Below are 22500 nucleotides of genomic sequence, written 5' to 3' on the forward strand. Positions count from 1 at the left end.
AGCTGTCCAACCAACTCTGCAAAATAATGGTGCAGCACTGGCAGAACAAATTGTTCAATTTTGCATTGTTACATGTAGCTTGTGTAAGTAGATCTGGTACTGGCGTGTATGGTATTGTAAATTACTGTTGTATTCAAAAGCACCAGTATGGCTGTCTGTATTCATCTGTATTTCAAAGTAAATTTCCCATAAATTTTTGGAAACAAAAACATTGCAGTTCACTGCTCAAAGGAAACTGGGTACGAAAATCACCGTAATTTTCCAATTTTCATGAAATGCTCCCTTGATGTCTCCAATGGAAGTTCATCATTTCGCTCATCGCCTAGATGCGGAAAACACAGTGGAAAGTATTAAGCCAGTTCTGGAGCAGATCAGACCAGAATGGGACATGGAGAAAGTCAAATTCAAGCAGTTCAGCGAGGGGATCAGCAACAAGCTTATCGGATGCATCGAGGAGGGATTGGAAGCCGGCGAAATGATTCTGTTCCGACTTTTCGGAAACAAAACTGAGCTCTTCATAGATCGAGAAAAAGAGCTCGAAACCTTCCAGATTTTGTTTTCGAAGGGTTACGGTCCCGCAGTTCATGGAACATTGGAGAATGGTCTTGCCTACGGGTTTTTAGCCGGCGATGTCCTTAACACAGAAACAATCGCTGATCCTCACATTTCCTCATTGGTTGCGCGCCATATGGCTCGACTTCATGCCATTGAGATAGATCACAAAAATTCCCGCCACAAAGCAGAACCTATGTTGTTCAACGGTATGATGAAATACTTGAATCTCCTTCCGGACAAATTCGAAGACTCTTCCAAGAACGAAAGGTAATATAATGGGGAAGTCAGGGTTTGAAAGAAATGGGTCGGGAGGTGTTGGTTGAGAGCAAGACATACAGGAAAGAATTGGGGGAGGAGTGAGTGGGAAAAAACGGGACTCTGGCATTCTGTCAATTCCCCTTTGACTTATGCGCCGATCAAATAGAAACTGCAAAACCCCTCCCCCCCGGAGTTGACCTTTGCCAGCGTGGGATGGGGAAAATTGAACTGGAAGTGTGAGGTTTCAAGTGAATTTTTTTTTTGGGTGCCAAAGATGCTAACAGCTATAAAAGATTGTGTTTGGACAAGATAGAAGAGTTTAAAGGAAGAGGTGAAGCATTTGTGAGCGATTGGCCTACAAAAAGTCTTCAAAAGGTCTCTAAAAGGTCTTTATTAACTCTAAAGACAGGAGGTGCCAACGACGATTGTTCTTTTGTAGGGTATGACACTCAAATCCGACGATAGGGTAGGGTCTGCTATGCCGAATGTGACAAAATATCAAGTCCGCTAAAAATAAAACAAGTCACACCATTTATAATCAAGTTGCCAACAATTAGCATCAATTTGTTTGTTGACAAATCACATTCCCAGCAATTTATTTTACCTCTCTTGTTGTACAATTCATACATTGAAGGACCGGGCCTCGAATGTCAAGCTCCATGTTTTGCAAGTTAAGATGCTTGCTTTATAAATCAAGAAGGGAGAGGATAGCTTTTGATCAATTCTATTTTCGAGGGGGACTGAAACATTCTCTCACATTCGCTCACTTTGGTGGTTGGTTGGCTGCATCATGCAATGATGCTCTTAATGTGACTGCGCGATGCAGTTATGAGCTATGCTGTCAGTCGATACTTGACTCTGTGGCTGCGTGTTGCAGCTCTAGTCAAATTCCCACATTTCACCCTTGCTCACCATAGAGTCTCCAGTAGCTCAGTGGTTGAAGCATCGGTTCGGTACTAGATCACGGAGGGTCGTGGGTTCGAATCCCATCTGGGGCTCGGATTTTTCTGAGTTCCCAGTGGGTTCAATTGTAACACCTTTCATTTAATTATAATAATAATGATAATGATAATGATAATGATAATGATAATGATAATGATAATGATAATGATACTGATGATGACGATGACGATGACGATGACGATGATGATGATGATGATGATATCACAATCTGTCATCTGTTTCATGATGTACACATTGCATATGTAGATCACAACATTTGGGTTAAGTTCATTACAAAATGATATACCTGTTGCAGGGGGGGTTCCAATTACTTTATCCAATTAAGCTGTGATCCCAATGCAAACCTGCTCATTGGTTGTAAACATGTAAACAGACAGTGGTAAGAAGCCCTATATGGGAGTTTTTCTTTTACATTTTTTGCCTCATTAGTACAAGGCTATTGCATGCTTTGAAAATTCAGAATAATTGAGAAAAAGAATGTACGGGTCATCAGCACCTTTGCCACCCAGTAACTTATTATTTTTTGATGGCTAATAACTGGCTTGTTATCAAAGCTAAAAGGCTTAAAATTGGAAATTTGACAAATTTTATCTTTTGAAGTAAATTTGCGAATAGCGTGATGCGTTCTGTGAGCAAACTAGTATGTTAATGAAACAAAAAGTATGTAAACAATGACATCAGCAAAGATTCCCTTATAAGCAGCGGTAAAACGCTGGTAACCGGCTTTTAATGGAACCCCTGCTGCTGTGTGGCCATTAATTGGGTGATCATCTCTAATTTGCCCTTAAGCAAGGGTATATAAGCTACACATTTATTCTTGCCTTTCATTTAGAGGAATAACTTTTCTGTCTTTTTCTTTTTGAGGTATGAAAGGGAAGCTCCAAGTAAAGCTAAGCTCAAAGAAGAGATCGAGGTCCTCAAGAGTGTATTGCTCAAACACAACAGTCCGATTGTGCTCTGCCATAATGATTTACTTTGTGCTAATATTGTCTATAATAAAACAAATGGTGAGTTTAATATTAGTAGAAACAAAAGGCATGTTTCGTATTTCAAACCAACAGAAGAAACGTTTTGTCATTGGGAAACACTTGAATCATACTTTAAAAATTGACAAATGTAAAAATGTTGAATTTTTTCTCAAGCCCATCCTAAGAGCTAGATAACTGACATTTTACATAGCTTTCAACGATGTGGCAAAGAGCCATTACTAGACCTCTTTACAGTACAAGTGTACTTAGTTACTGGGCCTTCAAATAAAAGTGCTATCAAGGCTGGTGTTGACCTTTTTATGATACAAACCTCTCTCCTTTTCCTATGTTAATGATTTTGTTGCCATGCTAATTAGTAAGAACTTACGTAAGAAAAGCAGTGAGGTTTCTATCAAAACAAGGTCAATTCCAGCCTCACTTTCATTCATAGGCCAGGTAACTAAGCACGCAACTGTAAAATGGTCTATTCTACCTGCTGAAATAGACCATAGCCAGCTAGAATTTTTCAGCTTCTGTGGATCCCTGGAACGCTTTAAATTAATTATGGTTGTAAGGGATTAACTACACAATTAACGTGAATGCTCTCTTTGAATTCAGACAGTGTCCTGTCGATTGATTACGAGTATGCTAGTATGAATTTCCTGCCTCACGACATTGGGAATCATTTCTGTGAATATGCAGGTATAAAATCTTGAATTGTTCAAAGCAATAATAATAATGATAACAATAATAATAATAATAATAATAATAATAATAATAATAATAATATTATTATTATTATTATTATTATGAGAACTTCTGTACCTCATTTGGTTGCACTAAAGTGTTTATACAAGAGAAGTCAAATCCAAGGTAATCCAGTTTATGTTTTAACCTGCACAGCTAAGGTTGTATTTGTAAGTGTGAACAGAAGACAGTGTTTTTAATTGCTAACTTTTGTCTTTGTACACTGTACAGGTGTGGACGAAGTGGACTACAATTTGTACCCAAAGCGGGAACATCAGCTGAAGTGGATTGCCACTTACCTTGAGGAAGCAGCAAAGCTAAGAGGTAATATTATTGAGTTTTCTAATGAGATGGTGAGCATGGGGTTCAAACAGGAGAATTTTAGTGGTTACTTGAAATGTAAAGTTATAGTAAGCTAATCATTGCAGACTATTGTGGACCTTCGACAACTGCCACACTCAGATAATCAATTCACCTTATTCCAAGATGGGCACAATTTTAGTATTCTTTTGTTTGATTGCAAATTGGCCTTTTTGGGTTCGTTCAAGGGTAAATTATAAAATATTCTTTTGAATTTCACGTTTGAAAGCTAGGCCAAAAGGCCCAATTTGCAAGGAAACAAAAGAATACTAAAATGGCAGCCATTTTGGAAAAATTGCACGGAAGGGTGGAGGAGTATTAAAATTTTGTGTTCTATCAATTTTCTGTATGGTATAATATCACGGTATAGGCCTGTATCATAAAATTATATGTTGATTGTACTTTTGGTTTTCTGCTTTGCTCAGTGCAGATTTTGTTTCTTTAAAAAGGCCATCTGCAAAAAAATTGTGGGTTCTTAAAAATACCTAAAAACGAGTAATCAGGCCAATAAAAAACGCAAACACATGGCACCGACCTATAATAATATTATTACAAAAAAATTCCCACAATACCTTGTAATCTCACAATCTGATTGGCTAATTAGCCATTGTCAATAAGAGTCTAGACAATTATTATTTGCTGCTCCCATCAATGTGTCATGCATCCAATCAGATTTTGAGAGAGTTGTAGACAAGGTTTGCTCTTTCTTTGAAGTCATGATCTTGGTCACGCTCTGAAATAAACATTCTCTTTGACATTGAATATTATCAGTGGTAAAAAAAATAAGTCCAATGTGGTATTGTCTGGACCCTTATCGACAAAGACATTGGTTATCACAGTGGGCAAAACTTGTTGTGGACTCACAAAGTGCATCAAGGCTGTGTTTGGGAAGAAACCAACCGGACTACATTTGCAACCCATAACGATTACCAGCACCTGTTTACAAGTGGGTCTGCTCTCTAAACTGAGTTAAATCAATTTTTTGTCTGTTTCTAAATTTTACCTTTTGTTAGGTGAAGCCAATCCTATAATTTCAGAGATGGAGATTGAGAAGCTCTACGTGCAAGCCAATCATTTTGCACTGGTAAGATTTTATTTGAGCTGTGAGACGAAGTAAATAATAATAATTTTAAAGGAAAATTCACAAATGGAACAGATGAGGAATTTACCAAACTTGACCTTACAACGATGTTCACGACGTAAAACTATGAAGAGTCCGAACGAGTGACAAGGAGATTGGCTCATCTTGCTTGAAGAGTTTCATTTGTGTTCTGTGCACAAAATGGTTCAGAGTCCTTGCTTTTAGGGTGGAACATTGATTTAACTGTGACCCCAGTTGAAAATTTTATCCCCAAGGGTTCCAAAGGGCTACTGACTGGTTTAAGTGGGTCTCTTAAATTAAATTATTAATAGTCCTAACAATTTTAACATTGTATCTTGTTATCTCTTTCCTTGGTACAGGCAGCGCATTTCTATTGGGCCATGTGGGCATTAGTTCAAGCGCATTTTTCAGCTATCGATTTTGATTTTTTAGGGTAAGTATACAACGTTGTGTATATAATATCATAATATCTGACCTGCTAATCGCCCTTTCTCACAGTCAGAGACTGAATTAATAACGAGGTTGGACCGAAGGAGCTGTGCTGCCGGCTCGGCGCTTGGCCCCTGAACACGACCTATGTATGACCTCGGAGCACAGCAACACATCCTGATGAAATAGGCCGGGAGTCGATTTTGAGTAGGGAGGAAAAACGTAGTACCCGGAGAAAAACCCTCGGAGTCAGATTGAGATCGACTGAAACTCAGCTCACATACGACCCGAGGCAAGAGTTGAACCTGGGTCACAGAGGTGGGAGGCACTGTTGATGACCACTAAACCACCCTGACAAATAAGTACACATATGTTAGAGAGACGTTTGGGTTGGTGCCATACCAAAAAAATAAAAATAAAAAATCAAAGAAATTCAATTTTTAGGTCTGAAATCCATAAACTTTAAGTATTAACCCTTTGGAGGAAAGGGCTAGCCCAAGGAACACATGTACATGTGCTATTTTGGAACTCTTGAATTCTTTACAAAAGACTGGCCTCCTACATAATTTTGCCCTATTTTAAACTATGCAAACCTTGATGTTATGAATTTTTGTCCTAGGTATGGAATAGCTCGTTTCAATGAATACTTCAGGCGAAAGGACGAATTCCTCGCTCTTACATATAACAACTGAATAACAACCATTTTATTAACATTTTATTAACAAAAAAAAATGTAGGCATATTTTACTTGTAGTCAATAACCATCAGAACCTTGGGTTGCATATCTTTAAACTAGACAATAAATTTATTTCAAAGTATCCATATCTAATGCATGCATTACATAATACATGTATTATAACTGTTTTGGAAACGGTTTTGGTTTTGTATGTTGTTTGTTCTTAATGGAATTCAATGGAAAGAAACGGGACTTGCAATGTTGGGTAAATAATTATTAAGTGTCTCAGTCTGAAATGCTTTTGTTCATAATTATGATAATGATTATTATTAACAAGAAATGAAGGGATATTGTACGTGCATGTATTAAACAACCCTTAGGACCGAGGACTAGAAATTTTCATGATAGCATCCATTATTAAAGTGCGTCTAAACCTAAATATTTTTAGTTTTTAATAGAAATCTCCCCATCTAAAGCAAACATTATTGTCTTCATTGTTACCTAGAATTTCACTTTTTCTGTGCCGTGCAAGCCACATAAACTTGGCAGAACTAGCGGTAATTTGGACCCACGATCATCCAGGTGATCTGGTGACGTAATTCGGAGGACTGGGGAGAAAACTTTTAACGCCGTATCCCACAACCGCGCGCGGCCTTATTTTCGAATTCAACATGGCAGAGGCGAGGTTAGATCTCGTCGGGTCTACTTGATTGTTCATTCAGCAACAGGAAATGTGGTAGACACGGAATGATCTGTTGAGTTTTGGCGATGGAAATACTGCAGGGAGTTTGGAAACAACACCTAAGGCCGCGCGCGATTGTGGGATACGGCGTTAAAATTTTTCTTCCCAGTCCTCCGAATTACGTCACCAGATCACCTGGATGACATGAGAGGCATGGGTTTATTCTCAATTCAACGTTTCAAAGTTCTTTGCATTCCTGTTTTCAAAGAAATTTTGCATTGCAAAGCAGTTTGAGACGTAATATCGAGAGTAAACCAATTAAGTGAAGCTATGATCTTCGCAGTTATGAACGCGATTTTTGCAATTGCGTAGAGAAGCCTGAAAAAGTCAGGTCTTCAACGGGGTTTGAACCCGTGACCTCGCGATTCCGGTGCGACGCTCTAACCAACTGAGCTATGAAGCCACTGACGTTGGGAGCTGGTCATTTGTGGGTTCTAATGGTCCCGTGAGGAATGAATCAATGATGAAATGGTATATGAAATGAATCATATATGAACTGCGGATATGAAATCAAGTGAAGCTATGATCTTCGCAGTTATGATTTCATATCCGCAGTTCATATATGATTCATTTCATATACCATTCATCAGTAAACCAATTCCTCACCTATCATGGTTGTCGGTCCAAATTACTGCTAGGTTTGCACATCTTGCCAGGCAAATAAAAAGCGAAAATTTGAGGTAAGAATGGTAAAACATGTTTGCTTTTGGTGGGGAGATTAATATTGTAGACGAAAAATACTTGAGTTTAGGTACATGTACGCATTACATGTATGACTAAGCTTTTGTTGTTAATGTAAACCAGTGGGAAGGAATATTAGTGTTTCTCTGTGGGTGGCTAAAAATCATTAATAGCTTAATGTGAAGATATTTTTGAAATTTTGTTTTATTTGTTGGTGAAATACGAATAAAAAGGACTTAAAATACAACAGTTATTTGCATCTAATATTATTCACATTTGTACCGGAAATAAGATCTTCCATACCAGGTTAAATAACACAAACAGACACACTGCAGGCAGGGACATCAATCAATGGTTTGGCTTGCCACACTGAGCCAAGTGTTTAACGTAAATGTCTTCTCAAACGTAATTGGTTGAGAGCCTTCCTTATTCTGTTCACTAACTGTTTAATGTCCCAAACCATTCGCTACTTGACTGATAACGCTTCGGCTGGTTCCGAAGCGAGCATCAATGAAACTGAATGAACCAATACATGGAAATGCTCCCAGGGCACTTTTAACATCAGTTGCAAATCAGATACTGCTACATGTAGTTACGCGTCTAATGCTAAGGTGTTTTATGGTATTTCAAGTATTAGCCTGCGTTTTCCTGCGTGATCACAAATAACAGATTAAGTGAGATACACGCACGTGCAAGTGCAATGCTTGATGTGACCAATACGTATGGCGTATGAAGCCAGTATGCTGCAGATTCGAGCTTGAACTTCAGAGTCCACAAGTTAAAAAAAAAAAATAATAATAATAATAGAGTTAACAACTATGCAGATCATGGAGGGGAGAGATCCAATGATGCCAAAGGCTGACACAAAATAATAATTATCACCGCAACAGCCTCCAAAGCAAGTCTCCTTTCTTCCTTGTGCAGTTAATGCCCCTTTACTTAATGTAGTTCACGACCTCTGCAGACAACATCAGCATCCAGCAAAACGCACATGTTGAAAACTGTAATTTTATCAAGTCAATTTTGCCCGCTTGCAGTTGACAATATTATTATTCGTGTACATCATGGAGGTCAGTGATGGCCGGTACTGTTGTCGATTCTGTTGAAAATGTTTATTGACTAGATCCTTCCCCTTGTTGTTCTGGTTGTTGCGATGACAGCATCATTACAATCACAACAGGCACGATGTACATCCACTAGGGAAAAAGAAGCAATCAACCCCTTGTTGTTAAAAAACAATCATGTTGTAGTGCAGTGGACAAAGTTAAAATTGACATCAAAGGATCAACCATGGTTATTCCCCCATTGTAGCAGTTTTGAGGGAAGGGATTGTTGACCTGTTTAAATACACTGTATCAATGCGGTGGTAATTTTAGGAGTATTACTAGATTAATCATTGGCTTAAATTCCTAAAATGAAAAACTGACAAGAAACATGCACACTCGGTGAAGAAAGCTTTTCCCACTAGAACTCTTTAACTTAACGAAAAGTCAATCACAGATTTTGTTGGCGTATAAAAGATGCACAAGACTTCAAACAAAGATCATTGCACAAGTCTACTCACATATTTTGCCAGAAATGATCTGTTATCCTGAGTTTTCCCGGTTGCCTTGTCTCGCCTCTCCCTCTCTAGTTTCTGAATGTATGTTTGAGTGTCAGGACTGCAAGAGAATAAGCAGATGGCTACATTGTATCTAATGTACATCACAGACAAGGTTCATAGACCATGAGATTTATAAGTCCAGGATTACCCTAATAAGATGCATACGGATTTCAATGCAAGTCACGTTAGTGTCCCCTTGCTGTTCTCACCAACTTCAACATCAATTGTGTCTCAGAACACAGACAATTAAAGGAACTATGTCACGCAAAATGATATAATTTCTTGACAGCCAAAATGCCCAAAAAGTAAATTAAATGAAATAATTCAATAACCGCTTAAAACTGTTGAACAATAATATTAAACAAATACTGCAAACGGAAAGAGAAGCATGGATGTACACAAATAGACTAGATTGAAATGGATTGCATCGGGGTAATCTTGAAAAAAAGTTTTGAAACTTGGGAAAAAACCTGAAGACTCTTCAGGTTTTTGGGCCGGATTTATTGACGGCGTCAAAAAGAACTAACACCAGTTCTGTTTATCATCGTTTTCTGCCCTTTTGACAAAGTGGATAAAACGTATTAAAATGCGACAAACTGGTAATGATAACCTTATTTGGCTATGGTTGTGTCGTCTGTGTCTTGTAAACCAGCCAATCAAATATGACAAAATAACATGCCTTAGAACTGTGGATCTCTACAGAATTGGCACCAGAAAACCACAAACTAATTTTACAAGGCAGAAATGAAAATATTCAAGGAAACTGTATTCCATCGGCCTGTGAATCTGTTTACCGGGAGATTGCCCTAAAAACCGTGAAGGCCCGTGCAAACGCTCGCAACAACACGCAACATTGTTGGGCCCAACAATGTTGTCTCTTGTTGCGCGATGTTAGCCGATGTGTGCAAACGCTCGCAACAAGTCACAACATGTTGGGTCTTTAGATGAGAATACAAAGGACTCTGGGACGTTTTTCATCTCCGACGCCATGTTGATTTCTTGTTCGCATGTATTTCTGTGGATACGTGGCATGTTGTGCGCGTGCGCCGGCGCAACATTGTTGGATGTACTGTGCAAACGAACGGAACATTGTTCGACCACGCTTCGATGACCGCGAAACAATAGAAATTTTGGCACTTGTTGGCTCTGAAGTTTGACCAGTTTCAAACTTCATCCAACAACTTTCAGCAAGTCGCAACAACACGCCACAACACAAAACATGGTGTGCAAACGCTCGCAACATGTTGGGCCCAACAATGTTGCGAGCGTTTGTACGGGTCTTGAGTCTCACGGCAAAAATTGTTCCTTTCCGTACCCTTCTCCTTTGCTTCCAAAGCGACTGTCGAACGCACTTAAATAATCCAAGATTGCCACTAGTTATTTCTCTTATCTGTCCCATATGTTACGTTACTTTGGCTCTAGACTAACAGGTACAGAACTTACAGTTGTCCAGTTGCTTGAAGCACAACAGAAACTGAAGTGTTGAAATATGGAGGAAGGGTTGCCGATTCCTAAATGATATATAAATATTCAAAAAATCTCTCATGGTAATGATTGTTCCTAAAAAAATGTTTTTTACGTTTTTACGTTTGTAAAAACGTAACCCTTCCTTGTACTTGTACATGTTCTTTGTCGTGACTTTAACATCTTCAGTTCAATTCCCACCCTTGTCAGAGTTTTTCTCTTTTTCTTGTGTGGGCCCATTTCCATTAGTAGGGCCAACGATCACATGGTTCATATGGGGTGCAAAACTAGCACTTCACATTAGACTCTAATCAGTTAAGTCTGTTGAAATATAAGTGCTACACGGCCTACGTTTGTAAAAACGTAACCCTTCCTTGTAAGAAGGAAAGGGTATGGTAAGCCTCAGGCCGCTGTAATCCCCTGTTGAGTCTGACTGGTAGTGGAGAGATGGTGATAATTCCTTAATTAGCAGCAATGATTTTTGTTTACTAAACAATCGAATTAATCATTAAGATGTGTATTTCTTAAGGATGGACACTGTCGAGATCTTTAGGGATTTCTCATAGAGTGTTTATTTTTAAATCAGACAGTAGAGCACTGAAGTGCAAATGCATGGATGGGAGTTTGAGTCCCTTTAGGTTTTCTTTTTCAGGTTTCCTTTGCATCAGCTTAATTTGCTTGCAACCGCAATGATCATTATTGCTGAGAGAAGATGTTAAATTAGCAAACGAGAATAATTTTATTCTACCCAGTTTAATGTCTTTAAATGGCATCCTTTATCCGGGACAATCAGTCCAACACCATATAAATGGCCTGTGAATAGAATCAATGAAATTAATCACATCAAACACAATGAGTATGGCTGGAAAACAACTGCAACAGTGGGAGCCCTCATTTCATACTTTTTCAAATTTAAATCTATAATAAATTATAAATTATTTTTAACCCATTAACCCCTCAAGCACCATAGGACGCCCCCAGTTAACAACCAATTGTCTGGCGCTAGAAAGAGTAAAAGTCTCAATCCCAGGAGTTGATATCCAAAAATATATTTTGATTAATTCCAAAAAAAAAGTTTTTGGGTTAAATCCTTCCCTACTAGCAGAGGTTTCTTTTCTTTTTGCTTTCACTGGGCTGATGAGTACGGGAAAAGAGACTTCTGCCATGGGTCGAAACTCAATTTGATACAACTGCCGTCCAAACTGCCGTCCACAACCTTGGTTCGGTTTCCTTAAGTTGAGTTAGTGTTTAGTTCTCTTCTCTGCTAGATGAGAGTACGTTTTCTTTGGTTTTTAAGGTTTCGCCTTCCACGTGAACAGCATTTCGATTTCTTGCCATAATTTCATTTACATCTTTTACAGTGCTCGAAATTAGCAGTTGTCCGGCCGTACTAAACGACTAGAAAATTTACTGGGAGGAAATGTTTTGGTAAAACAAAAAGCCTGGTTGCCCGAAGAAAAAACACTGGACAAGCTAGCCAATATGAGAAAATGAATTACATAAGCAGCACCAGGCTCTCTCGTCGGTTTTCCATTGCCAATGCATGAAAGTACCTGTAGTGTGAAGTTAAAAGTATTCATTCATTTGCTGCAGATGATTATTTTCCGGTGTTTTCAATATCTGTGGCTTTTACAAACAGGAAAATGCAGCAGACAACATTAATGGGATTGAAAAACAATAATCCTAGAACTAAAATCCAGACTTCCACATAAAACACAGGCACATCCTAAAAACTACGGGAGCACCAACGCCATGTGATTGCATCCCAACATGGCATGCATTTAATCGTTACAGGTTTCCTAATGGGCAACCAAATTTACAGATTTAGTTGCATTGTCTTTTACCATAATTGCACCATGCCTTACTGTATAGTACCTGCATTGTCAAGAGATAATGTTATTGTCTCTGTAAGCTGTGATGTAAATAGTGCACACTGCAAAAATAAATGAATAAACAGAGAGATTATTGGATTTTATTTAATCCATTGCCTCTTAGGAGTGAGAGTTTACTCTGTCTATTCTGACACCAGAGGATTTGACTTGACAATGGAGCCTGCTATCCAATCAAAACCCAGTATCTGGTCAGAGGTCAATCAACTTAAAAATAAACTGCTGACCTAGATGAGCTCTAAACTTGAGCCCACGATATGGTCACGCGATACTGGTCACATTGTGGGAGGCGTGGTGGCCTCATGGTTAGTGCACTTGACTCCGGATCGAGTGGTCCGGGTTCGGGTCCTGGGGCCTATTTCTCAAAAGTCCCGTAACTTTACGGGCTACTTTCGGGTGTTACAATTCCCCTTGAATCTCAAGAACGGAGAGGATTTAAGTCGTCAAATTTCACAGTCAAACATGTCAATAGAACGGCTTTCCAAAACAAGAGGTTGGCAGTTTCACAAATGGTTTTCGGACCCGAAAAGTTTTCGGGACTTTCGAGAAACGGGCCCCTTGCCGGAGACATTGTGTTGTGTTATTGCGCAAGAGACTTTACTCTCACGGTGTCTCTCTCCATCCAGGTGTATAAATGGGTACTGGCGACATGCTGGGGGTAACCCTGCGATGGACTAGCATCCCATCCAGGGGGGAGGAGAAATACTGCTTCATGCTACAGAAACCGGAGATAAGCGCTGGCCTGATGGGCCTTCTAGGCTCGTAGCAGACTTTTACTGGTCACATTGGCATACATGGAGGGTAGATGTACGTATGGTTGTACGGTGACCAAAACCAAATTTCCTCATACCAATGGGTTACCATAGTAATATTATTTTCTTACCCATGGTGCTTGCATGTGCATTGAGCTCCGCTATTATAAATTTTAGCTTAGAAAGATAATAGAAATTATCATTAATTTTTTAATAGGGAAAGAAAAAACTCTATACTCACAGCTTTAACAACAGTTGTAACACTATTATCTCGTCCACTGCCACTTTCCTGCATGGATTTAGCTTGTAAGCGGATTCTGTAGTATCCATTTCTTGATGCTAAACCCTTTTAAGACCAAATTTAATGATTTGTCCCAGTTATAAATTTCATCATACTTAACAACACACATTATTCATGATTATCACAGCTGCAGTATAATACCCTCAGACTATCTATATCATGTAGAGAAAGTGGTTCTCGTTGTGAAAACGTTCCTGATAAACTCTTGAGGTTTTTCACGAAGATAGAACCCCTAGAATAGAAATTAACAAGTTGTTAGAAAAATTATTATCATTACAGTACTATAATAATACGATGATTATTGGCATACAGTATTTCCGGTGGTCGTTTCTCTCCCCCGAAAAGTAGCTACTTTTCGGGGGAGAGAAACGACCGCCGGAAATATGTCTGCATTCGCAGGCTATGGCATACACAGCTGTAATAACAGGTCACCTCAGTCAACACTCTTCCAGCACTTTTTTTGACCAATGAGAGGAAAAGACAAAACAACTCAAGATGTTGTGGTTGAAATATTTTCCTGGTTATCGAATATCGTAAATTAAAACCGGTTCAATTATGATTTTCCTTTGTTTCGGATTATGGTAATTAATATTAGAGAAAGGAAAATCAAAACTGAACTAGGAAAAAAATTGAACCACAACAAAGACAACCTGTACAGTAAATTAAAGGCATGCACTTTGAAAAAACCAGCTGATGTAGGCCAGTGCACACACCAGAGCATACATGCACTATGCAACTGATTTCAATTAATGCTCTTATTTTCTTTGATGTAGGGATGAGGTTCGCTCATGCATGATACTGGTATTTTCACTGAATGCATAATGTTGTAAAAACAAGCTTTTTTATCCCATTACTTCACATTTCTTTGCAAATAAATGCACAAAACAGTAATTTAACTTAGTTTCATATTCATGTAAATTGCAGCGTCAAGACTTCTTGAAAGAGTTAGTTCAGGAACACTTGGCAAAACATCTAGAATGTTATAAAATTAATGCTGAAGGATCATCATTGTGTCACAACAACGACATCTTGAATACACTGTTTTGTGCATTCAAAGTTGTGTGAGAATTTCAGGGAGTACCAGTCTGGTACTGTCAGTACAGAAATCAACACTGATCTGAAGAGGGATAATTAAGAGCATAGTGGGGTTACAAGTGACAAGTGAGAAGTACTATACTGTAATAGTGTAGTACTGTAGGTGCAGTCAGACCCCCTTTTATGGTTACTACAGACTGCATTGGCCTTCAAGCAGTGCTCAAAATTAAAGCCAGATAACCACACCTGTGAATTTGGTTGCCCTGATAAATTCGAGGTCACCCATTACGATACCCCCTACGATTAAATGCACGCCGTAATGAGATACAATCTTCAATATCCTTTAGTTCTTAGTGTGCACCTGTGGTTTTTTCAAAATGGTTTCTTTGATCTCCATCTCCAAAATGTTTGTGAAATTGCCTCATGCATTTTCCTATCATCCATAATATTCAAAACATGGGGAAATGACCATCTGCTGCAAATTAATGATTACTAACTTCACAGTACTACATCAGACATCGACAATAGTCAATACAGTAGTCAATAGTCAGCTCATAGCAGCTTATAACTAAATCATTTTCTATTTTTGGCAGGGTTGTCCGCTGTTTTTTTTTTTTCCTTGGGCAACCAGGCTTTTTATATTATTTTTTTTACCAAAAACTTGTCACTCAGTAAACTTCCTGGTCATCTCAGATGACTGGACGACCACTAATTTCGAGCACTGTTAGCAGTAAGTCATGAAAATGAAAGGGAACTCTTCACTATCCTTTATTTGTTTGTTTATAAATATTAATTTCTGTCATTTACCTTGGTTGGAAAGCAGCATCTGCTTACGGAAGATAACAAAAACAAAAATCACATAAATACATAAACCATGAAGCAATGTGTGGGAGAAAGCAAAGTTGCTATAAAATACAGTACATTAATTTAAGAAAGTAGAAAATAATAATAATAATAATAATAATAATAATAATAATGATGATAATAATAATAATAGAGTTATTATTATTATTATTATTATTATTATTATTATTATTATTATTATTATTATTACAGTGCTAATATTTTTATGAACTTGCCATATTTTTTTTGTTGGCGTACACGAAAAAAAAATTGACAGCAGGAGCAGTTACAGAATACAAGACCACATACAAGACCTATGGAAGTATGCAAGTACTGGCTCATTCGGCTCGGAAGTACAGTGCATGGCAAACAAGCCAAACAAGCGGGCTCGTCCGTAGAGCCTCTAGATTCGGCCCTGTATTAATTATGTAGTTTAGCCTGTTCCCCTTAACAGGAATTACTTTCTTTTAGTAATTTTCAATAATTTTTAACTTTAAAACCCAAAAGCAGTTAATTCAGTACTGCCATCAAGCTTCATTATTATACAATGGTGTCACCAGCTCAATTTTGATTGGCTATAAGCACGCAGCTAATTCGTGCTTGCTCTGTTTCTCTTATATATGTAGAATAGAAAGCCTACGAATGCCTGCGAGGCTGCAGGTGACCTTGTATTGAAACAGACCTCACTGCTTTTATCATGTAAATTGTGTTATTGTCATTCTAATTAGTCTAAATTAACATTAGAAAAGCACAAAGGTTTGAATCAATGCAGGGTCACCGATAGCCTCGCTTCCATTCGTCTTAGGCCAGGTAACGTAGCTACAACTGTAAAATGGTCTATTGACGTCATACCTACAGACAATAGTTTTATGCATGCAGAAGTGACGTCACCTGACACACTAACTAGCAGTTTGATCAGTTTTGTCTTGGTGGAGCTCAGCTCAGAAAACAATTATTGGATTTGGTTTTCGCATGATAGCGACAATTATCAAGGCCTCAGTTTGTGTTATCTGCCTCTGCCTTCGGCTTCGGCTAATAACACAAACTTTGGCCTTGATAATTGTCGCTATCATGCTCAAATTCATCCAATAATTGTTAAGTACCTGGCACTTTTCAACTAGGCGTCTCGAAAACAAAGACCCCTAACTAAGACCCTATGCCTAAAAACCAGGCCTCAACTCAGTTGACCTTACCTTCAGTGAAGCAGTGCTCGAGGGTAAAAAGTAACTCATCCCCACGTTGCTCCACACCACAAACCTTCCAAGCCAAAGTTACAATATTTCAATGATTACTATCGCTCAAATTATTTGGCAGGGAAAAGCATTTATCTGGCTATAAATCATTAACAATTCCTTGAACCTACAGTAAAAGAATAATCTAAGAGCTAATACGTTTGAGATTTCGGGAAACATCTCACCATTTTCGACGATATCACAAGAAGCAGTGAAAGAGCAGAGACAAAAATAGAAAAGTTCACGTCCGCCATCTTGGAAGACACTGTAACTCGCAAGGTACTATGGTATGGATAATGTTCGCAAGAAGACTGGTCTCTAGTTGATGGCCAACCAACATGGCTTCCATGGGATTTTAGCTTTGAATTTTTTTTTAGAAATAACGAAATAACCAGTGAGAAGTGTAACAAGGTATACAGATGGAATCCGTAACAGAAGGGATAATTTCGAAGGAAACTAAAGCCTTGAGGCGAGAGGTCAAACGTGCTAAGGTGTTCGCAATGCAGCGACAAATTCGGCAAATGAAGCAACTTGAGAACAAGAAAGGGTCTGATGCTCAAATCGAAAAGAACCGGAGGAGAGTAGGAAGGCTTGAACAGGAGCTGGAGTTTCTTAAAGACGCCGATATAGAGGAAACTGTTCGCATTATTACCGAACAAGATGGCGTTCAACGTGTGGTCAACGAAGAAGATGCACATGGGGATATGAATCTTAAGAACAGGGCTTTATCTAAAATTATTAACTCAAAGACACTTCAGAGTTTCATGAAAAAAAGAGAAACAAGGAATCAGGTTCAATCGAAGGGAAGTCCTGGTGTAAAAAAGCGAAACAGGGAGGGCAGGAAAAAAATTGAAACAAAAATGACTCATGATAATATAGGAGTTGATGAGCAAAAACTGAAACCTAAAGCTGACGATGAAGGACTTAAAAAGATTAAAGAGAAAAGAAAACCTATTGGAAAGAAATTGAGGATGACGACCCGGGAAAATGGAGCAGCAGAATCTGATCTGAAAAATGTAGAGTCTTGTTTTGTACGTAGTATGTCCAGGCTAAACCAAGGAAGAACCGCGAAATTTAGAAACAAGTGGGGCAGAAACAAAGGAAAGATATACCAGAATAGAGAATCCAAGAATCGCAAAGGGCAGCGACAAAGGCAGAAAATGTGGGAAGAGATTTATGGGAGTAATGCAAAACATTTACGCAAGAAGACTAGACAAACTAAGTCACAAGGACACACTGAATCAATGAAATGGGAAAGTAAGATTAAAACTGAAAATGGTCCCAAAGGGACTCTGAAACCTTTACACCCATCCTGGGAAGCTATGAAGAAGAAAAGATTACAAGAAACTGTGAATCTTGAGTTCAAAGGACAGAAAATCAGGTTTGATGATTCAGAATAGAACAGCTACACTAACAAAATCTGATGTAAGTGCAAGTTGTTATGTCTGAACTTCAAGAGCTAATGTGTAATAATTTATTGTTGGTTTGTGTTGTTGTTGTTGTTGTTGTTGTTAATAGCGTGCTCCAGTAAAACTGGAGTGCACATAGTGTAGTGGATGTCGCTCGTGGACTGCATCCCAGTGCGTCGAGTTTGAATCCCACCTTGTGCGCTCCAATGTTCACTCAACTTTTCATACATTCGTGGTGGGTAAAACGAGTACCAGTACCGTAAAGACTTGTGTATAAGTCGCACCCCCAACTTTCAAGCATGATTTTGGAAAAAATAAGAACTCAAACAAAGCACTCTTGTAAAAAAAGTTGGTCATTTGTTCATGCAAAATCTATTGTTGTATATTTGCAGCAACATTAATAAGTTAATCAACTCTGAAAATACCTTTTAAAAGCTTCTTTTTAATCAATTTCCCTGTGACTGACAACACTTGTCTTCATTTAAAGCTCACAGTTGAAATAAAAACGATAGAATGATGCAAAAGGATTGCTTGGTAACCACGCAGTGATTTAACGAGGGAAGTCTGGACATGCAAAACGTTCGCTTTTGCATCAGCTGTGTGTGGATATCATGTTTATCAAGACGTATGGAAGCCATCGATCGGAGAAAAACGCAATAAAACGGTCGGCCATTTGCCTTGCGAGTTCTCCTGAATAGTGTGGTATTTTCTTGCATGTAGTGGAGAAATCAAACAAAATGCAAATGAAACGCTTGAAAGAACTATTTGCGAGCAAAATTCGGGCTTAGAACCTGAAAATGCAAACAAATGGCCCCTTTGAGAGCCACCACTTCTAACCACCGAAAGCAGTGATCAAAAACAGGTTTCAATATGTTTAATCTTTAGTTACTGAAGGTTTTCAATTCAATTTGTGACCCCTACAAGCCAGTTTACTTCCTCTGAAAGCAATGGTCTCGTGTATAAGCCACACCTGTGATTTTTGGCCCAAAACTTAAGCAAAAAGGTGCAGCTTATACACAAGTCTTTACGGTAGTACTGGGGACAAGTTATGAAAGCAACGAGATTGGAGTAGCACCCACCCCTCCCTTAAGTTGTGATGGAAGCTAAAGAAAAAGGAGCCTTCAGGTTGCCTTCAACTTCGGTCAGCCTCTTGTTTCTTGTTCTTTGTTTATACCACGTCTAACTTCATCCAGTCATCAAGTCTTTTTGTTGAGCTGCTTTGGTTTCAATACATGTACATGTAGGTACTGACAACCGACGAAAAGCATCACCGGCTTCACTCAGAGTTTTCAAGTTGGCTCCTTTTTTCCATAAATCAAGACGATTATTTTAAATCGTGGGCATGAGTATATGTAATTCAAAGTTTTCAAGTTATGTCATTAATGTACCAGTGTGTTGGTGGAAAAAGATGAGATATGTGCACAAAGTGAACCACTGTACTCATTACAGTTTTTTTTTACAGAACTTTAATTAAATTAGCTGTATCATTTAAAGTTGTATCTCACCCATGATTTGCCAATTTGCAGCCATGGCATTTTGACAAAACACTGAACCCTGGTCTACTGACCTCCCTTAAAAATTCATAGAATTCATAAAATTCATTCATTTTGAAAGGTTACTCTCTGGAAACAGATAACAGACTATCACAGAAATTGTAAGAATAAATTATTACAATTTCCAATCATTGGAAAGGACACTTTGGTCTCAGTAATTCACATCTTTGGAAAATTGAGCGTCACAATAATATGCTGTCACTTATACCGTATTTTAACTTACAGAGTTCTTGCCATTCCTTTAGTACTAAACTAATATGTCTTCACTTTCATGTATTTTTGTTTGAATGTGCTATATAGTTAACTTTCTTGGGGCTAGATAGATTAAAATTAATGTACATTGGAGAAATAAAAAAATATAGAGGAGAAGAGCAAAAATGTAACTCCAGGCAGTTAAGGGTCACTCACCCACCTGAGCTACTGTACCCTGGGCGAGCCAACTTTTCCTACATTTTCTTACAAAACGCGATGACCGCTAACCGTCATAACAAAAAAAGTTGACTTGGCTAGAAGGGTGATCTGCCTAGCCAGGTGACTCATTTTTAATGGAAGGGTTGCCCTCCTGGTCGGGCCAATTTTTTTCCGTGTGAACACTTGGCTCGCCTAGCCGGGTCAACTCGGTCAAGGCAATATGATGAGAGCATGCGCTAGCGTTGTCCTCCCAGTCTCCTGATGATCGAAACTGGGACAGGGGGCAAAAGGGTCAATTCTTTTCTCATATAAACACTCGCCAAAGTTGACTTGGTTGGGAGGGGGACCCTCTTACCTGGGACAATTTTTCTCCATATAAATAGGGCCTTAGCCGCTATGCTGAATATTATAATAATTCTGTTATAATTAATTGCACTTGTCTGGGTTTACCCTTTTCGGGCTTTTCATTTTCACACACGCACTAAAAAACCAGCAACAACAACCAAAACAAATGTAATGTGCTCTCTAGTATTCGCTGTCTTGTAGTTGTCAAACGGTTGGCTATTAACTCCCTGAGAGGTGTCAATGATATGGGCGCTTTGTCGTGCTTTTTTTAGTATGAAAATCGGGGTTAAACTCAAAAGATCTTAATGTACCCGCATCTAATGTCTCAGTCGTAATAATACAGAGGATTAAGTTTTAGTTGCTAGTTGAGGCAGTGTTGGTGGTCATTACTTTTTTGACATGTTCAATGCTACTCATTCTTAAAGTTCGAATTGGTAACATCCCCTCCCCCCCCCCCCCCTTCCTCCACACTCTCTCTACGTGACTGAGTTATTTTAGCCAGCATGTTCTTAAACAGGCGGAAGTCCGATAATTTTGGACTTGTGGCTTTTGCACTTCCGCAGTAGCATTGCAGTGGTTCCCTTCAGACCCATGCTTGGCTCGTTTGTATTATGGGAATCTTCGCAGGCAGACTAACGTCTCCACCTCTTTCTGCGCTTTTCTTTCGAAAAACTTGTTCCGTCTGAATTGATGTACTTGGCTTGTCTTCAATGGCGTATACCACATCCAAGATAGTGCTCTTCGTTCCATCACTTCCATCGCCTCCATTCCCTCGAGCAATGCTCGACATCGGCTGCACGTCATTGACTCCGATATGAAGCATCTTCCTGAAGGCGGACTGGAACTGGGGATTCATAATTCCGTATATGAACGGGTTTGCCAAACTACTGCCGAAAACGAAGTAGTATGCGAAAGTATGCGCCCAAAGTGGGCTTGAGCCTCCAAACACCTCAATGAAGCCGATCACCGAGAGAGGGGTCCAGCACGTCATATAAACACACACAACCACGAACGATGTTTTGAGGACTTTTTTCTCAGTCCTGTCATTTTTCGTGGCACCGATTGCGTCGAGTTTTACATTACTCCTAGCTGCGTGTCCCTGCATCCTTTGCGCGCTAGCTTTTACAGTTTTATAAATGGTATAATAACACCATGATATAATGGCGGCGGCAGCGAAAATTGTCGTAACGCACAAAAATATGATGTAAGAAATATCAGGGAGATTCCAAACGCACGTGCAGTCCGCAAAGAGCGGATGGTACTCGATCTTTCCCCAGCCATACAACTGCGGAGATGTGACGGACAAAGGGCCTAACCAGGATGCGACAATTAAGATATAGGTAGTTTTCTTGTTTGAGAAATACTTGAGGTATACGTTCCGCCGGACTATGTTGAAATATCGATTTAAAGCGATCCCGGTCATTGTGAAAAGTGAACAGATTCCGAACAACAACTGCGTCAGGCCAACTAGTTGGCATTCCACGTGACCAAATACCCAGCGTCCATAGCGCAGACTTACGATCCAGAAAGGCATGTGAAGAGAGGCCATGAAGATGTCTGTGAAGGCCAGGTTCTCGATCAGCATGTTGGTAATGGTGTTTAGTCGCTGATCGTAATGGATCGCAATGACGACCAAGATGTTTCCTATCAAAAAAAAAAAAAAAAAAGATATGGAAACCAGGTAAGTATCAGGGCCCGGTTGTTCAAAAGCAGATTAACGCTAATCCCAGATTAAAAGTTAACCAATGAGTTTATTTCTCTACTCCCAAATGTTATTCGACGCTGATATTCGGCAAAACCTTACATTGGAAGAAGTCAATTTTAAAAATAAAAATGAGCAAAAGAAACTATCACCAAAAAGTTGAAAATATGAAACCAGGCCCAGGCTGTTATTCACTTTTGACTGGGATTGAGCTCTAATCGAGTATAAATCTAGCTAAGGGAGACTAGTACGTCTCTGTGCCATTGACAAATGTCTTAAATTGAAACTGCGTGTAGTGTTTAGCGAACGCAGTGGAAATGTAGAGGCACACACAGATTCAACTCTTTGCACGACATGTGTGATCTTCATTTTACATGGTTCTATTCGACACTGCGATTGCGTGAAACAGTAATAATGCACCGCGGACTGAAGCTGCTCACTTCTTTAGATTACAATCCGGGACAGCTGTCCTTGTGGACA

At 39.0% G+C, this 22500-nt stretch overlaps 4 protein-coding genes across 8 annotated transcripts in view; 2 read left to right on the plus strand and 2 right to left on the minus strand.

Annotated features, from left to right (window-relative positions):
* Positions 1–236: 236 nt before the first annotated feature.
* LOC138014463 (probable ethanolamine kinase) lies at positions 237–7726 on the plus strand. The gene is made up of 7 exons (XM_068861532.1): positions 237–822; positions 2641–2783; positions 3363–3446; positions 3723–3815; positions 4865–4935; positions 5313–5386; positions 6002–7726. The coding sequence occupies exons 1-7, from the start codon at positions 287–289 to the stop codon at positions 6072–6074; spliced, it is 1074 nt and encodes a 357-aa protein (XP_068717633.1). The 5' UTR covers positions 237–286; the 3' UTR covers positions 6075–7726.
* LOC138014464 (ER membrane protein complex subunit 10-like) lies at positions 7668–16878 on the minus strand. Of its 2 annotated transcripts, none has more exons than XM_068861534.1 (10): positions 16786–16878; positions 16562–16625; positions 15333–15351; positions 13632–13722; positions 13431–13535; positions 12424–12481; positions 11297–11361; positions 10528–10595; positions 9046–9142; positions 7668–8677 (listed from the first exon to the last, which is right to left on the minus strand). In XM_068861534.1, exons 1-10 carry the CDS (start codon positions 16852–16854, stop codon positions 8594–8596), a joined length of 720 nt encoding a protein of 239 aa, XP_068717635.1. In that variant the 5' UTR covers positions 16855–16878; the 3' UTR covers positions 7668–8593. The 2 variants fall into 2 exon arrangements, with proteins under 2 accessions (XP_068717635.1, XP_068717634.1); XM_068861533.1 differs by having other exon boundaries at positions 15333–15354.
* Positions 16879–16933: 55 nt separating this feature from the next.
* LOC138059622 (uncharacterized) lies at positions 16934–20685 on the plus strand. Its single transcript, XM_068905245.1, has one exon. The coding sequence runs from the start codon at positions 17020–17022 to the stop codon at positions 17998–18000; it is 981 nt and encodes a 326-aa protein (XP_068761346.1). The 5' UTR covers positions 16934–17019; the 3' UTR covers positions 18001–20685.
* Positions 19820–22500, minus strand: part of LOC138059621 (melatonin receptor type 1B-B-like) — a 22873-nt gene continuing 20192 nt past the window's right edge. For all 4 annotated transcript variants that reach the window (XM_068905242.1, XM_068905240.1, XM_068905241.1 and 1 more), the window contains one exon: positions 19820–21962. In XM_068905242.1, the coding sequence (XP_068761343.1) occupies positions 20902–21962 (1061 nt within the window). In that variant the 3' untranslated portion in view covers positions 19820–20901. The remainder of the gene's footprint in view (positions 21963–22500) is intronic.

Source organism: Montipora capricornis, chromosome 8 (assembly GCF_036669925.1).
Source record: "Montipora capricornis isolate CH-2021 chromosome 8, ASM3666992v2, whole genome shotgun sequence".
NCBI classification, from domain to species: Eukaryota; Metazoa; Cnidaria; class Anthozoa; order Scleractinia; family Acroporidae; genus Montipora; species Montipora capricornis.

Bases quoted from the DNA above. Each gene is read 5' to 3' on its own strand.
- LOC138059622 (XM_068905245.1), top strand. From the start codon at position 17,020: ATGGAATCCGTAACAGAAGGGATAATTTCGAAGGAAACTAAAGCCTTG.
- LOC138014463 (XM_068861532.1), top strand. From the start codon at position 287: ATGTCTCCAATGGAAGTTCATCATTTCGCTCATCGCCTAGATGCGGAA. The intron at 3,447-3,722 runs GTATAAAATCTT...TACACTGTACAG, and splicing joins TCATTTCTGTGAATATGCAG to GTGTGGACGAAGTGGACTAC. The intron at 5,387-6,001 runs GTAAGTATACAA...TTTTTGTCCTAG, and splicing joins ATCGATTTTGATTTTTTAGG to GTATGGAATAGCTCGTTTCA.
- LOC138014464 (XM_068861533.1), bottom strand. From the start codon at position 16,854: ATGGCGGACGTGAACTTTTCTATTTTTGTCTCTGCTCTTTCACTGCTT. The intron at 15,355-16,561 runs GTAAGGTCAACT...ATCTTCCGTAAG, and splicing joins CGAGCACTGCTTCACTGAAG to CAGATGCTGCTTTCCAACCA. The intron at 12,482-13,430 runs GTGAGTATAGAG...TTATTTTTGCAG, and splicing joins TTACAACTGTTGTTAAAGCT to TGTGCACTATTTACATCACA.